Below are 14874 nucleotides of genomic sequence, written 5' to 3' on the forward strand. Positions count from 1 at the left end.
GGTCCATTAACGATGACAGGTAAACAAAAGTCACTCTCACGTCGGTGAGGACGCACCACTGTGCTTTAATGGTGGCGGAACCAAGGACTGTAAAACAATCTCTAGACGTCCCATAACAGTGTACACACAAACACGCTTACATAACAGCATACACACACACACACACACACACACACACACACACACACACAGACACGCTTCCCATAACAGCACACACACTAACACGTTCTACAATCAGTCTCTACCTAGGTCATTCTGAAAATTATTTTACCCATTAGCACTTCAAAATAGCAGAAAGGCAACGAAGTAGGCAGGAATTATTTCACCGCTATTTTACATCTTTATATGATTCGGGCATTTAGAATTACCCTTTAAAAATGTTTCACTGTCAAATATAGCAGGAAAAAAGGGAAATTAATTTGTCCTAAAACTACATAAGAAATTGTGCAAAAACATCAAACGGCAAGGCATTTAGATAGTATTTTTCTATTTCTCAAATCACTATTTTAGAACCTCATAAAAAAGATGTCACTTAATGTAATTCTTATACCTTTTTAATGTTTCCAAAATTTCTACCTTCTTAAGGGTCTACCTAACTAGCAAAATAGAAGGAGTGCCTTTTCATTTCATTTGTGATTACATTTCACTAAAAATCTAACAAAGATAGCTTTCCATGACTTGCGGTTTTTATTAAGACTGACTCTATCTTCCATTGCTCTGGCTCCTTCCTTCCACACCATTTGCAGAAAGGGAATTAATTAAAGGGCAGGGCACCACAGCTCACCGGGGTGGGCTCTTTGAAAGTTGTTCCTGGGCTGCTGAGTCCCGGGAAGCAGGGACAGAGGCGGCCCCCTCGGGCCTCCGCACGAGCAGCTGTCCAGAACATTCTGCTTGGGCTTCCCTTTTCTGCCCGGAGTTGGTTTACTTGGGACAGAGTTTCACCAAACAAAGAGCACGACTGTTGACAGTGATGAATAAAAACGTGCCAAATGGAATAATGAGACCAGAGCAGCTTCTCCATCTTTATAACTCTGATCGCTTCAGCACTCAACGTGAGGGGAGCGGAGAGGGACGTCACGGACCGCACGGGGACGAGGACCGCTGCCGGAGCCACGTCCCCCTGCACCTCGGCCTCACAGGGACACGCGTGCCTTCCCCCTCGGCCGGCCTCGCGTCACCCTCGTACAGCCTGGGTCCAGTCCCGACTCCCGCGGCCCGCGCCGGAGCGGTTTCCCATCAAAACAACCCTTCACAGTGCGTGCGAAAATTTCTCTTATTCTCTTAGAATACTAAGAAATAATTTGGGGCGCTCATTTTTTATTTGCTTCTAGTTAGTTGCTAAAACTTTTTAGTTGTAGGTGGGTTCTAATGTTGAACGTTCTAATTGGGGGGAGAAAAAGAATAAAAGAAATCGTCAAAAGGCAAAAAGCAGAGCAAAACGGAAACAAATTGTACATAGTTTCAACTCTTCGAGCTCAGCTGATATAGGAATTTGAGGTCCGAACCTTCAGAATTTGAAAAAATGCTTAAAATATGCACCTGGTGCTTCAAACCGCTTGTTTACTGATTTGCGTATCATTCAGTGTGTACAGTGCATCTACATACATTGCCTTGTCCCATAATTACCTGCACACACAGCAACACACACCGAAAGGTAGCAAGGCCCCCAAAATGAAAGACCCAGAAGAGAGGACATTTCCTAGGAAACCCTGACCTAACAGCACCCTCTCTGTGACATGTGACAGCTTAAAGTTGCACGATAATTTGGCTAGCTAGCACTATAAATCTCAACTCATGTCTTCTAATTTCACTTTTTTTTCAGGTTAAAAGACAGTGAAGTGACAAGGAACAACACGCTGTAACCATTCAGGGCTCTAAGTCTCAACTAAGTACAAAGACACAGGGCAGCAGGTGACTTATGGGGGGGGGGTCACTTCCCGGCAGGAGGGCTCGGCAGGCAGGGAGACGTGGGGCAGTGAACGCTCAGCACACGAAGTGCCCGAGAGCTAGCGCCGCGACTTACAATGTGTTTCTTAAAAGAAAAAGTGACAATAAGTCCGTTTCTGTTAGACTGGCTGAGTTCGTTTTCCTGTGACGTTGCACTGCTGTGGCCGACTCTAAAGTTTCACACGGACATCAAGAATGCTCCAGATGGTGGTGTGGAGGGGAGCGGTCGGCAGCTGTTAACAGGGGTGTCAGAGTTTTTCCAAGAGACAGAGTCCAAGACCACAGGGAGGAGCGTCTTCGTGGTGGTCCTGACAGGGGTCAAAAGGCAGCGAGAAGAAAGGCCCTCGGGACGCTGAACCGTGTCAGCTTGTTAGGTGGTAGGTGGACATGAAGACCAGATGACAGCTGTGGACTTTGGGGCTGGGCTGTGAGGACAAAGGTATGGAAGCCTGCAGACCACTGGCCCTGAGCCTCTGGGCAGGGGGGACCCTCCCTCGGAGACCCCAGGGCCGGGTCAGCAGCACCTGCTCTTTCTGGTGGTGGGGGGTGGGGGGGGGGAAGAATCACCAGCTCCGCCAGGAGCCGGCATTGCACTGTCCCTTCCAAAGTGGTAAGACTCCACCAGACTGACGACTGTTTAATAGGGAGTGAAATGCCTTTCCGGCCTGACTTCAAGGAAGATTATTTAACTTTCTAAGCCCTGGGATTTTATCATTTCTACTGTTTCTGCTACCAGCCTAAGTGAAAATGCACCTTCTAGAGCCAGACGATTTAAGGCACTACGCCATTAATTACAGCGCATGTCAAACTTACAAGAATCAAATAATCCAAGTCCATCCCTTCCCCTCCCCCCAATCTTGTTATGAGATTTATTTTTCAAAAATCCATATTGGAATTTTTGCACACTCATCCTATCAGTCTTAATTATACTTTTTCTCCTCAGAAATGAATGTCTTCTTTTTCACCTGGCAATTCTAAGTTTCAAACGGTTTAGATTTCTCATTTTGCTTTTTTTCCCTTCCTCAGGTTACACTGAGAACCTCTGCTTTCATAAATTCTCCTATCACCTTAATCACTTTATAACTTTCCTCAGGGCTTTCTTGGATATCTTGAATCATGCAGGATTAGGGAATGGTGACAGACTAAATTACTATAGTAGATAGTAGATAGATTTACTACTCAGAATACTGTATAATCCACACACGCAAACTTGGTAAATATGCTAAGCTATCATCCATTGGAGACTCTACTGTATTTATGGAGACAGGTAAAATCTGTCATGAGAAAACTCTGAAGTTCCCAAGGCTAGGAGGATCAGTCATCCTTTATGCACAGAGTATAAAACAATAAATACTGCTGCAGGAGTTCAGAAGGCATGTGAACACTTAAGAAAAGGCTGTGGCAGAGGGCAGGGATGCTTGTCTGTGGTCAGCTGGTGGCTCGGCCAATACTGAACAATTTCCTGTTTTCTGGGTATTCGCTGGAATCGCTACATATTTGGGCCATGGTCTAAAAACTAGTACTTCCACTCTCTGAGTGAGATGATGGGTAGGGAAGACCGACCAGAAGTCAGTCCCTAAGATGAAAGATCTAATTTTTGAGATCACAGAGGCTTTGAGATTCAGCCAACGGAATGGAGAAGGTCGAGCCAGTGTGGCCGTAAGAAAACAAAACAAAGCGAAACGTAACCCCGAATGGCACCCTCGCTAAGAGCAGTGACAGGTGCTCGGCTATACGTTTCCAATCGTTCTTTTGAAAAGACATTTTCGAGCATCCCAGTTAAGATTTTTCCCACTCATCTTCTTGAGAAAAGGAGCCGCAGTGCGGGAGACAGCCTACCGGGTGGCTGCAAATTACACCGTTCTGCCTCGCGCCCCACGGACTGCGTGGGGACAGCTGTGGGAACTTCGTTTCCGGTCCGCTCCGGCAAAGGCCCTGACCCTCGGGGGGCAGCGGCAGTGCGGTGCGGAGGCGTCTGCCTCCGGGACACTCGGTCTCCCGGGCACGGCGGGTGGGCGGGAGCTGTAAACTCCGAGGATGCCTCGCCCACTCCGTTTTCAGGAGAGCGAGTGATTCCAGGACCGCCTCCCTGGGGCCCATGTGTGGGGAGAGCGGCGAGGGGGGGGCCGCACATGCCCACTGAGGCCTCTGCGCTGGGCGCTGAGCATCCCCTCCAGGGTTCAGGGGTCAGTAAGAACTCGCGTCACCCAGCCAGGTGAGAGTGATACTTACTTGTTCACAGGCCAGAAAGGCCACAATGTCACCCTGCTCCCCGGAGTGGTGAATTTCGAAGATGAGGTGCACGACGGACTCGAAAGGCTCCTTTTGAGCCCCCCCGAGGTACACGACCTCCACTGGGCGCCTATTTTCCACTGCGATGAGAGGCACGTTTCCGTAGAAAGAGCCGAGCTTGCTGGCCAGGAGGGGGGAGGCGTTGATCACGAGCTTCAGCTCCGGTCTCGCTAGCAAGACGTCTTTAAGCAGTGCAAGCAGCACGTCAGTGGCGATGCTCCTCTCCTGTGTGTCGTCTAAGATGACGACCCCGTAGCTACCCAGAAAGGGATTGGACATCATTTCCCTCTGCAGCATGTCATCGGTACAATACCTACAAGGAAGGAACGTTAGAGTTAGAATACGCTTACGAGACGTCACACAAAAAACTCCTGGTGTTGACAAAAATAACTCTCCTAGATCCGTTTCTCTACATCAGGAGTTCTAAATCTTTAGTGGGGCAAAATTCCTTTAAGTTGCTAAAATCTACAGACCTCTGAAACTGAAAAACAGACATAGGCAAACTTTAAACACAGTTTGCACGCATTCACAGACTCCCCAAAAACTATCGCAGAACTGAATTAAAGACCTCTGCCCTAAATGTTTATTACAGATGTTAACAAGAGCTATAGTTAACATTTGCTCTTTCCCAGAGCAAGCAAGGAATGCCACATGCAGGTAAGGACGAACAATTTCAGCATAAACCACAGTCCTTCCTTTGCCCCAGGAATGAGTGTGTGTGTGGGGGGGGGAGGTTCCCCATAAAACGATGTCACGAAAGCCGAGTCCCAACACGTAGCAGGTGTTTAAGGGTAAGATGTGTCTCTGACTTGCTCTGACACAACCACTGGACTTCTCCATATTAAGTGAGACAGAACACTGTACTATTTTATTTTAAAAGTGACTCCATCCAAGAGTCCTTTCCAAAGTGTAGATGGCAGTAAAGATATAAAACTACATGTGTGAACTTGAGAACCTAGTCGGGGCTGTCCTCTAAGGAAAACCATGGCCACCTGAGAGGCCACTCCAAAATGCAAAGGATAAAGAAAGAATCTGCCAAACTTGGGGACCCTTCGGCTCCTCAGGGCTGTGCGTCTCGCTCTGGCCAACTCCTCACTAGTCTGCAGGTTCCCAAGAAGCCAGGAGGCGCGACGTTCCCTTTGTGTCCCTCACGGACCATCTGCATAATGAGTAGCTTACGAACACATATCACTCTGATGACTTGAGGACATCATGGCTGTACATAGCAGGTCACCTACCTTCGAGAAGCTCAAGTGCTGTTGGCCGAAGAGTCCCCCTGGGTGGAACACTGGCCTGAAGACAACGTCTTCTATTTTTAAAGACAAACACTTGCGGGAAAGCAGCTGAGCACAGACCAAGTGCGTCATCTGGGCTTTCTGAATGGGAAGAGAACTGCCCCAGAGTCCGCAGCAGCTAGCCAGGACAGGACGCCACTCCTCCTCCCACGGGACGAGCACGGCCGGGGCCGGGGCCGTGCAAAGGACCGCCTCTGCTGTGCCGTGCCGCGCCGCGCTGCACGATCCTGCTACGCTACACCGCACCGCACCGCACCGTGCTATATTATACTGTACTATCCTACACCACACTACACTATACCGGACTATGCTACACTACACTACACTGTGCTATACTACACTGCGCTACACTGCACTACACTATTATACCGTACTGCACTATACTCTACTACACTGTGCTATACTACACTGCACTACGCTACACTGTGCCGCGCCGCACACTCCCGCGGTGCCGGGCCACACCGCGCCGGATGGTGGCGCGCCACCCCGTCCTGCTCTGCTGCGCTGTGCTCACTGCGCCGCCCACCGCAGTAGAGCAGAGCTTCCTCGGCGGTGAGCCACGCGGACGGGTCGCAGGCGTGCAGGCGCAGCGCTCCCGAGGCGTCTGCGGGCCGCCCCGGGGGCTGAGACAATGGGCGCCTGGGCGGCTGAAGCCCTCGGCATGGCCGCCCCGGGCTGCGAGCAGCGGTGCCCGCCTCCCCGGGGTGCCGCGAGGTGCTCCCACCTTCTTTATGGGCTTTGATGTGGAACTGCTTGACAAACGCTGGCCAGAGCATGATTACAACCCCCACCCCCCCGCCCCAGACTTTCTTTCTTTCTTTTCACTTCTTCTCCGTGTTAAGTTCTTGGGCCCCATTGTGCAAAGGAAACCTCGTAGTGGAGCCACCACAGAAAGCAGATACGAGAAGGCGGCTCCCCTCCCACAGCCTGTGGTTGCCCTGAGGCTTCTGGGAACTGAAGACTCTGAAAAGTACGTTCGAAAAACAATGATCTCAACTCCCATGACAAGGGCCGATGCCAGGTTTTGTAGAAACCCCCCACGGTCTTCTAATTTACAGTGGGGGTGGGGAGGGGAGCAGGGAAGCCTTCCTGGAGTAGGCAGCCCTCGCGTGGAGTCTTGCGTGGCTAGGAGGGACTAGCTGAGCCCGGCGGCGACATGGGCGTTGCCACAGAGGGAATGGCACGAATGAAGAGACCCACGTGCCAGCCTGGCTGGCGCACAGGCGCCTGCATGGACCCGCCCTGAGGGGGCGCCAGAGAAGCCCGGCCCGTCGTAACTCCTCCCGGGCATCATGGGGCGTCACAGAAGTTTAGACAAGGACTCCCTGCTGACGCCAGTGTGGGCAGACTGGTGCGCGTCAGGCTGGCGACGGAGGCCAGTCGTCATTACACGTGACAGGTGCTGAGCGCGCAGAACGCAAGACTAGGTTCTTCTAGAACCGCAGCACCACACCAGGGGTGGTCGGCGCAGCAGGTGGACCCCCAAACCAACCTCAGGATGGTCTCACTCGTACAGCAGTTCTCAAAAGGGATCACGTAGCCGACTTCGTGGCCAATGTTCACATCCATCTCGTCCGCCACCCGCAGGGCGAGCTGGACGGCCGTCTGCTTGTGGGCCTGCGTGCACACCACGCCCCCGTGCTCGTAGTGGATGGAGAGGCAGTACTCGGCACACCACTGAGGGACCTGCGACGGGGAGAAACGAGACGGGCTCAGCTCCCACTGGCGACACAGCAAAGCCGGGGGCCCGCCTCCAATCTCTGCGTTCAGCGGTGCCTCGCCGGCGGGCCGCAGTACATCTCGCTGAGACCCTGCACAATCTGCGTGTATGCGCAGAGTTATCGCTAGTCAATAAAGAATAAAAAGGAGTTAGTTAAGGTTTGACTCCTAGGTGAAGAAAAGGCAGATACCAATAAAACGCAAAATAATGAAACTACTTTAACCTCGGCTATGTTTCTTAAAAGACTAATAATGTATTTATGGATTATTACATTCTTCAGGTTATAAGAAGCTCCACTAAAAATATGGCTTCTGATATCAACTATTATGTTTTAAGAAAGTAGACATTAAATAGCGTTTAGATGAAAAATAGTGACTCCAAAGTAAAGCGTGGACATGTAAATCCGAATGATCATAACAAAATAAGCAGATGAAGCTACTTAGCACTTCCCTGGTGATGAACTCTAACTACACTAAATACACTGTCATCTACATACCATGAAAAATAGGCCCAGTGAGATAATCAACCAATCCACCCGGATTTGGAAAGAGCCAATGGCAAGGTAGCTCTGGGGTTATTTACTTTAAAAGTCCTTCTCTTAAAAAGGTATTATGGATCAAATGATTTTTATCAAGTTCATTTGTGTAAGAATTATTACAGCAGAAGGTCGTGAGTTCATTTGTATGCTACAGTCCTGAGGCACCGTCAATCAATCATGCTTTGTTACATGTATTTTTAAAATAAATCATTCCAAGAGTGTTTTAAAAATAGATTTAAGGTATTTAAGAGTTATAATATTTAATTATCTTGAAATCTGCTGTTTACTAGGCCTGTCATGGAATTCTCAGATTTTAATCCTCATGCAATTTGAAACATTAACAGAATTTACCAGAAATCATAAGTAACTCCGAAATGATGGACTGTTGCGAATTGCAAATTCTCTAAAAGTGCAAATGTAGTTTCCCCATTTTAAGACAGGTGTCAGCCTTGTCAACCGCTTGAAAACTAACCAGTAATTACTCAGGACTTTGTTCTATGAAAACAAACGTTTAAGGTGCCACGCCCAGGAAATCAGGAACCGGGCAGACAAGGGAAGGAACAGGTGCCTGAGGGTGGGGCCGGCACCTGTGGCCTAGCTGGCCACCACTGGCCACCACCGGCCACCACCGGCCACCACTCGGTTACGCGTCTCAGTCTCACTGAGCTTCAGTTTCCTGCCCCGTGAAACGAGCTGGATGGAGTTGGATGGGTGGGAGTAACCGTTCTGGTCTGCGCTCCTGGGCCATTTTCTCCCGGGCTGTGACCCTGGCAGGGGACCCAGCGTGGGCCTCCAGACGTCCTCATGCGGGCCACGCTGCCAGCAGGCGCCGGTCTGTTCCCGATGCTCACCCAGCACCCGCGAGACCAGGAGTCTGCCTTAGTCACCAGATAATCCCAGAACTCGATAAATATTTGTTTGATGGACAAATCTATTACTTACACTTTCCATAAATATTTTTAAATTGTGTGATTCTGTGTACTTTACTTTGAATTGGTCACGATCACCAGATCGCCTAACTGGGAAGTCACGTGTGCGCATGTGTGTGTGTGTGTAGACAGAATAATAAAGCAAATGCAATAAAATGCTAACATCTGGGGAATCTGGGTGAACAACATATGGAAAATTTTTGTACCATTTTTGCAACTTTTTTGTAAGACTAAAATTATTACAAAAGAAAAACCAATAATTTTAAACTTGGCGTTTGTCCACAGAAATCAGGGAAATTATGCTCATTCAGCTTTCATCTTTACATCTTTATGACAAACTGAAATAATTCATTTAAACAATAACTCATCATCATAAATAACAAGTCATAATAAACCCTTGATATTGGCAACTATAAGTTAAAGGAAAAAAAACACCTATTGTCCATCCCACGTCTCTTCAAGTTACGTTTAAAACCAGTAAGCCTCAGAGCTAATAAACACTTTGGGAGCAGCAGTGTGTGGTGGGAAGTGTTCTTATAATTCCAGCTCAGAAAGTCAGGACATATTAGTTGGACAAATTATCAAGTCCCTCTGGGCCACAGTGTCATCATCTGAAAAGTGGAGGGATTCAATCACATTATCTCTGTGGCTATTATAATTCTTACATCATAAGAACCTAGAAATAAATTTCATAACAAAATACTGCCTGTAAGGGTAAAACATAGACTTCGGTAAAATCAAAATGCAGCAGTCCCCAAACTTTGTGGCACCAGGGACCGGTGCTCCTATGAGAAGCTAACGCCCGATGACCTGAGGTGGAGCTGAGGCGGTGATGCTGGTTCTGGGGACACAGATACAGATGAAGCTTCACTCGCTCACCTGCCTTGCGCCGTGCGGCCCGGTATTTAATGGGCCATGGACTGGACCGGTACTGGTCTGCAGCCCAGGGGTTGGGGACTTCTGAAAAGGTTCAAATACAGCAACAAACCAGACAATAAGCATTCATTAACTATCTGCCCTAATTCTTTCCTCCTCATTGAACCTCGAAATGTGTGGCCACTCAGTTGTGACTTACAGTCAGGAAAATAAGAGTTTCCTGGTGCTTTTGAATCTCTGTAGCTTAACCAGCTTCACCGATAAGCATGTCCAAACATCTTGATTATCGGACTGCTGAGCATGTAAACATTGCAGTAAAATCCCCGAAACTATGGTAGGCAAATAACATCTATCACATCTTTTAAAATATAATATGTGTGCTAGGTTAATTTAAACAGATTTTTTGCTACTATTCTAGAGAAAATTCAGTAGTCCGCTAAACACAATCGACATCCACATAAGTATCATTAACTGTTACTCATTGGACTTGAGTATGTAAAATCAGGCAATTGCCATGGCTGAATTGCTAAAGTCTTGTTTTTCTGGGTTAAATAAGATCATTATTCAAACAGAACACTATGCTGTGACAGTGACATTATTGAAGTAATAAGATAGTACAACACACAAAGCAAATGTTTTTTTTTTGTGGTGGAGACTCACCTGAGAACTCTTGCCGCACTTGGCATCTCCTGAAATGATCACGATCTGATTTTGAAGCAGGTTCTCCATGAAGGAGTATTTTTCTTTCCATATTGGAAGGGCTTCTCTTTCCTTCAGGAGTTTATAATAACGAGATGAATATGGCAACCCATCAAAAGGGTTGAGTTCCAAATCCTCACAGGCCAAAAGCCCCTCCTCGTCCACGTCACTGGAATCGAGAGATTCAGGAAAATAGCGTTTTTCAGAGGAAGAGTTTGGACGCTCCAGCTCCTCGTCGTCCATCTTGTCCCAGCGTGAGCTCAGGCAGCTGGCATGCCCCTTCTGCAGTGACCCGCCACGAACGGGCTGGAAGTCCACTTATCCGAACGCGGATGTCCCGATCTCCGAGGCTTCAGTTCAGGGCTTTGGCAAGTTGATGCCTCGAATCACATCTGTTCTCCTTTGCAGGGTTACCCAGTGTGCGGGCTCGGCTCAGCACCCTTCGCGACTGTCAGTAAACCACGCTGAAAACAAGCAAACGAAAAGAAGGAAAACTGGGTACACGTACAAGACGTTCACAAGAAAAGGCACAGGCGTTCAAAGCAAAAGCATCATTCTTCTTCTGTTAGCTGGTTACGGCCTGTCATTTCCGCTGCCTGCTCAGAAGGCCGGGCACCATGTGGGCCAGCTCTTAAAGTCTGATCAGCTGCCGTTTTTCCTGGGCAGTGTGGAGAATGCGTCCACACTGGACCCGGCGCCCTCTGCCCGACCTCTGTCACAGGCCCCTGGGTCTTGACTGACAGTGAACAGAAAGCTACAGAGGGAGCGTGTGACTGAGAGGCTCAGTCTGGTCACTAATCTCACTACAAAAGAGATGCTGGATTTGACAAAAGGGAACTGGGAGTGTCTGGGGCCGGTCTCCCTCACATGGGTCACAAGGAAGTTCATCGTTAGCATTTTAAATTAAGAAATCCTCTAGTTTAAAGGAGAGTTTTTAAAACTTCATTTTACATTTGCTTGTGCCAGTTTACAGAGTCGAGTGAGGGCAGCGAATTCGTTATGCTTTCCCCTCTGAAGCTATGGCTTGCTTTCACTAACGAGGCCTTTTGTTTGTTTAATTAAGTTAGAAATCTCAAGCAGATTCCTTGCGATTCCAGGGTCTTGAGCTCAACATGTCAGATTCGAGAGGCAACAAAAGACATTTAATTTAAACAAAGAAGAGAAATTACCTAAGGAAGGGCAACAGCTACACTGTAACTTACTCCCTATGTGTCAAGCAACAAAATACATTTAATTTAAACAAAATAGAGAAACTACCTAAGGAAAAGCAAAAGCTACACTGTAACTTACTCCCTATGTGTCAAGTAAGAAATCCCTCCTCTTCTAATTACTAGTTACCTTTTAAAAATCCAATTACTGTGGCTGGAAATAAGGCCCTTTTCACAGTAACTGGCTGAAAACTAAAAAGACAGGAAAACTCAAGTAAAAGAATCGTAAAACACAGTTTGTGATATTTTGCCTCTTAAATTGCTCTTTTAGAGCACCCCACCGACGGCGACTGCGGCTTTAGGCTGTGAGCGGGCGCGAAGGGCTGGCCCCCTCCTATCAGAGTGAAAAAGCTGCTTGCAGGCCCGGTGTGTCCAGGGGACGTCACGCCCCCGAGAATCACTTGTCAAGGCCCGCTCAGGGCCTGAGTTGTAAAGCGAGGACCAGACACACACGGACGGGCACTCCTAGCACAGGACCAAGAGCAGGACCGGACTTTTAAGAACTCACATGAATGGGCCGAAAGAGGGAGACAGTAATAACTGGAGGGAAGACCATTTTAGCTCTACGAAGGGCGAGCTCTTCAAAATTTGCTCCGAAGGCACTGTTTCCAGGTTACAAGAGCTGTGATGGCACAGATGTCGTAAGGGTTAACTGCGCCGCCCTTCCGGCCCCGATGGGCGGGGCAGAGCCTGGACGGCTCCAGGAAACCGGAGCCCATCACAGGACAAGTGGACTTTGAGACAGTGCCCAACAGTCAGAAAAGTCTGCTCGGGAGAAGTGAGCGCTTCGTTTTACATTTTCATTTTGTCCTGATTAGAATCCCTTACCAGGGTTCTCACCCGCATGTAAAGCAAATTACTGTTCTTACGAGCAATGCTTGCCTCAGGTACGATTTCTCGACTGTTTTACCTTAAGGAAAAAAAAGCACAGCCATTATTTTTACCAAATACATGCCCTCACAGTGTCTCCTCTGATTTTACAATACTGCCTAAAAGTCCAGTAACCTTGTAGGTGAGCACTGACACTCTGAACCCTCGGGGAACAGCCGCGAGCGGGGAGGCCTCCGCCGGCCCGGCCCCTCCTCACACACCCACTGCGATCGGGATCGCACACCGGGCGGCACGTGGCCTGGCGCGATGCTCAGGAGGGTCACGGGGGCTGCAGGCCCACGCAGGGGCGACGTCTCCTCCTTCGCCCTCGAGTCTGAGCTGGCCCCGTGACGCGCTGTGACCGAAAGAATGCAGCGGAGAGACGTGAACCCCTTCCCAGGCGTTCGCACGCTTCGCCACTCCCCCGGAACCAGCTGTCATTCTGCGAGACGCCCCAGCCACATGCGGAGGCCGCTGGGAAGAGGCCGAGGCCGGGCTTCCGCTGACCGAAAGCGCAGCCCGCCAACCACGCCCACGCGCAGGAGCCCCGTCAGGCCAAAGAACCGTGACAGGGACACACGGCCGCCGCTGTCGGCCGCCAAGTTCCAGGGTGGCTGGGGTGGCGACGCCAGATGACCGCTCTCCCGCCCACTAAAATCCAGCACACGCACAATTTAACTTTGGCTCACGACTCAGGGTCACGATCAGTTCTTACAAGAGAATGAAATTCTCAGATTTCCCCACAGTGCCCAGGGGTCAAAGGCCAGACTGCTGCCCCGAGCCCGGCCGGCCCCAGGGACCCGGCACCCACGTCGGCGATGGCGGGCGCTGCTGTCGCTGCCTGCTGCCCCACCCAGCTCATTAGGGACCAGTCGGGCTAGTTAGACAGAAGAACTCTCACAAGGGTCGAGTCCACAAAGGGCTCCATGTTGAATCTGGTGAGTCTGAGGGGTCAAGCTATATGGAATTTGTGACGTGTTTTCACTACGCAGAGGCGCTTCTCGCTGCCATACACTCTGAGTTCCAGACCTGGGGGGCAGGGGGCTGGTGTTTGCGTCCGCGGACTCCCACGGGGTGCGCACGGCTCATCCTGCAGCCGACCAGCCGTGCCGGCCCTGTCTCCCGGACCTAACTGAGCAGATACAAGAGATCCCGGTCTCGGCCTTGGCACGTTTCATAGTGCCAGCCTAAATGGGGGAGAACAAAGGATACAGTGGGGCGCACGTCACTCAGAACCAATGAACATTGTTCTCTTGTCCGTATAAACTACGCTCTACTGCAGGAATTTTAAATCGGAAAGACTGGCACTTGCTCCTTTTTGAAACTACCCTACGGGTCCCTTGTAAACTGTAAAATTTGCCGAGGGCTGCCCTTTGAAGAGAATGTTGTAACTTTTAAACTAGCATTTTATGAAAATCTATACCTGATGTACCACGACATGATCACAAGACAGAATGAGAAGTTGATGCAAGATAAGCTACGTCTTAGCCATTTAGATGTGCTGGGCTCTAGTCAGTAATTCCAGAAATACGGTTCATAGACAAGGAAGGACGATGTTTGCAAGGGATTAAGTGAAAAAAGACTGTGAAGTCTGCCCTGAGTAACTTCCATGTTTCACTGTCCAACGCTCGTTTTCTGCATTTTTCTCCATGTTCAGTTTAACGATAACTGCATTCCTCACACCTATCGAATTCTCCAACGTCCAGCCGCAGCTTGCTGGCCGGAGGGTCCCGGCCGCCTCCCTTGGATCTCAAGCAGCCTCCTGCTTGAATGCCATCGCGTGTGGGAGACCCCACTTCAGCTCCTGATCACGTCTGACTTGGCATTGAATAGGCATTTCAAACTTCACGTGTCCGAAACCGAGCTCACGGTGTCCGCCCCAAAGCCACGAACGCGGTCCGTCCATCTGAGTACTTCCTTTCCGTTGCTTAGACCAAAAAATTTGACGTTATTCATGATTTTCCTTTATCTCGAATCCCACCTCTGATCCTTCGATGGATGCTCTAGCCAGAACAACAGCCTCTAAAGACGTGTGTGTCCTAATCCTGGAAGTAGTGGATGTGGACTTGGCATGGCGGAAGGGGCTGCAGACATGATTAAGTTAGGGGCCTTGAGATAGGAGATTATTTGGCGGGTTTGACCCAACCACAAGTCTTAAAATCGGAGAACCTTTCCCAGCCACAGTCAGAGGAGACAGGACTATGAAAGACTGGTCAGAGGCGGAACGCTGCCGGCTCCGAGGCTGGACGGAGGGGCCGGGGCCAGGAAAGGTGCGATGATCTCCAGACACCGGTGGAAGCGGGGGACGGACCGTCTCCTGTGGCTTCCCTGCCGACACCTGGATTTTAACCCAGTGAGACCCACAATGGAATTCTAACCTACAGAACTGCAAGAATAAATCAACCCCACAGCTGTGATCATTTGTCACAGCAGCGATAGAAAACGAATACAGCTGATCGCCCCGGCTCTACCTTCAACCTGTACCAAGCCCCCATGCCCC

General features: G+C 49.5%; 1 protein-coding gene across 4 annotated transcripts in view; it reads right to left on the reverse strand.

Annotated features, from left to right (window-relative positions):
* DHX32 (DEAH-box helicase 32 (putative)) overlaps window positions 1–14874 on the reverse strand; it is a 33891-nt gene that overhangs the window by 11106 nt on the left and 7911 nt on the right. For 3 of the 4 annotated variants that reach the window (XM_016148245.2, XM_016148242.2, XM_016148246.2), the window contains exons 2-4: window positions 10258–10760; window positions 7027–7220; window positions 4180–4552 (exon numbers count right to left, since the gene is read on the reverse strand). In XM_016148245.2, the coding sequence (XP_016003731.2) occupies window positions 4180–4552; window positions 7027–7220; window positions 10258–10539 (849 nt within the window). In that variant the 5' untranslated portion in view covers window positions 10540–10760. Of the gene's footprint in view, window positions 1–4179; window positions 4553–7026; window positions 7221–10257; window positions 10761–11634; window positions 11697–14874 lie in introns of those variants that run through there. The other variant, XM_016148244.2, reaches the window with a different exon arrangement.

This window comes from Rousettus aegyptiacus, unplaced genomic scaffold (assembly GCF_014176215.1).
Source record: "Rousettus aegyptiacus isolate mRouAeg1 unplaced genomic scaffold, mRouAeg1.p scaffold_m13_p_6, whole genome shotgun sequence".
NCBI lineage: Eukaryota > Metazoa > Chordata > Mammalia > Chiroptera > Pteropodidae > Rousettus > Rousettus aegyptiacus.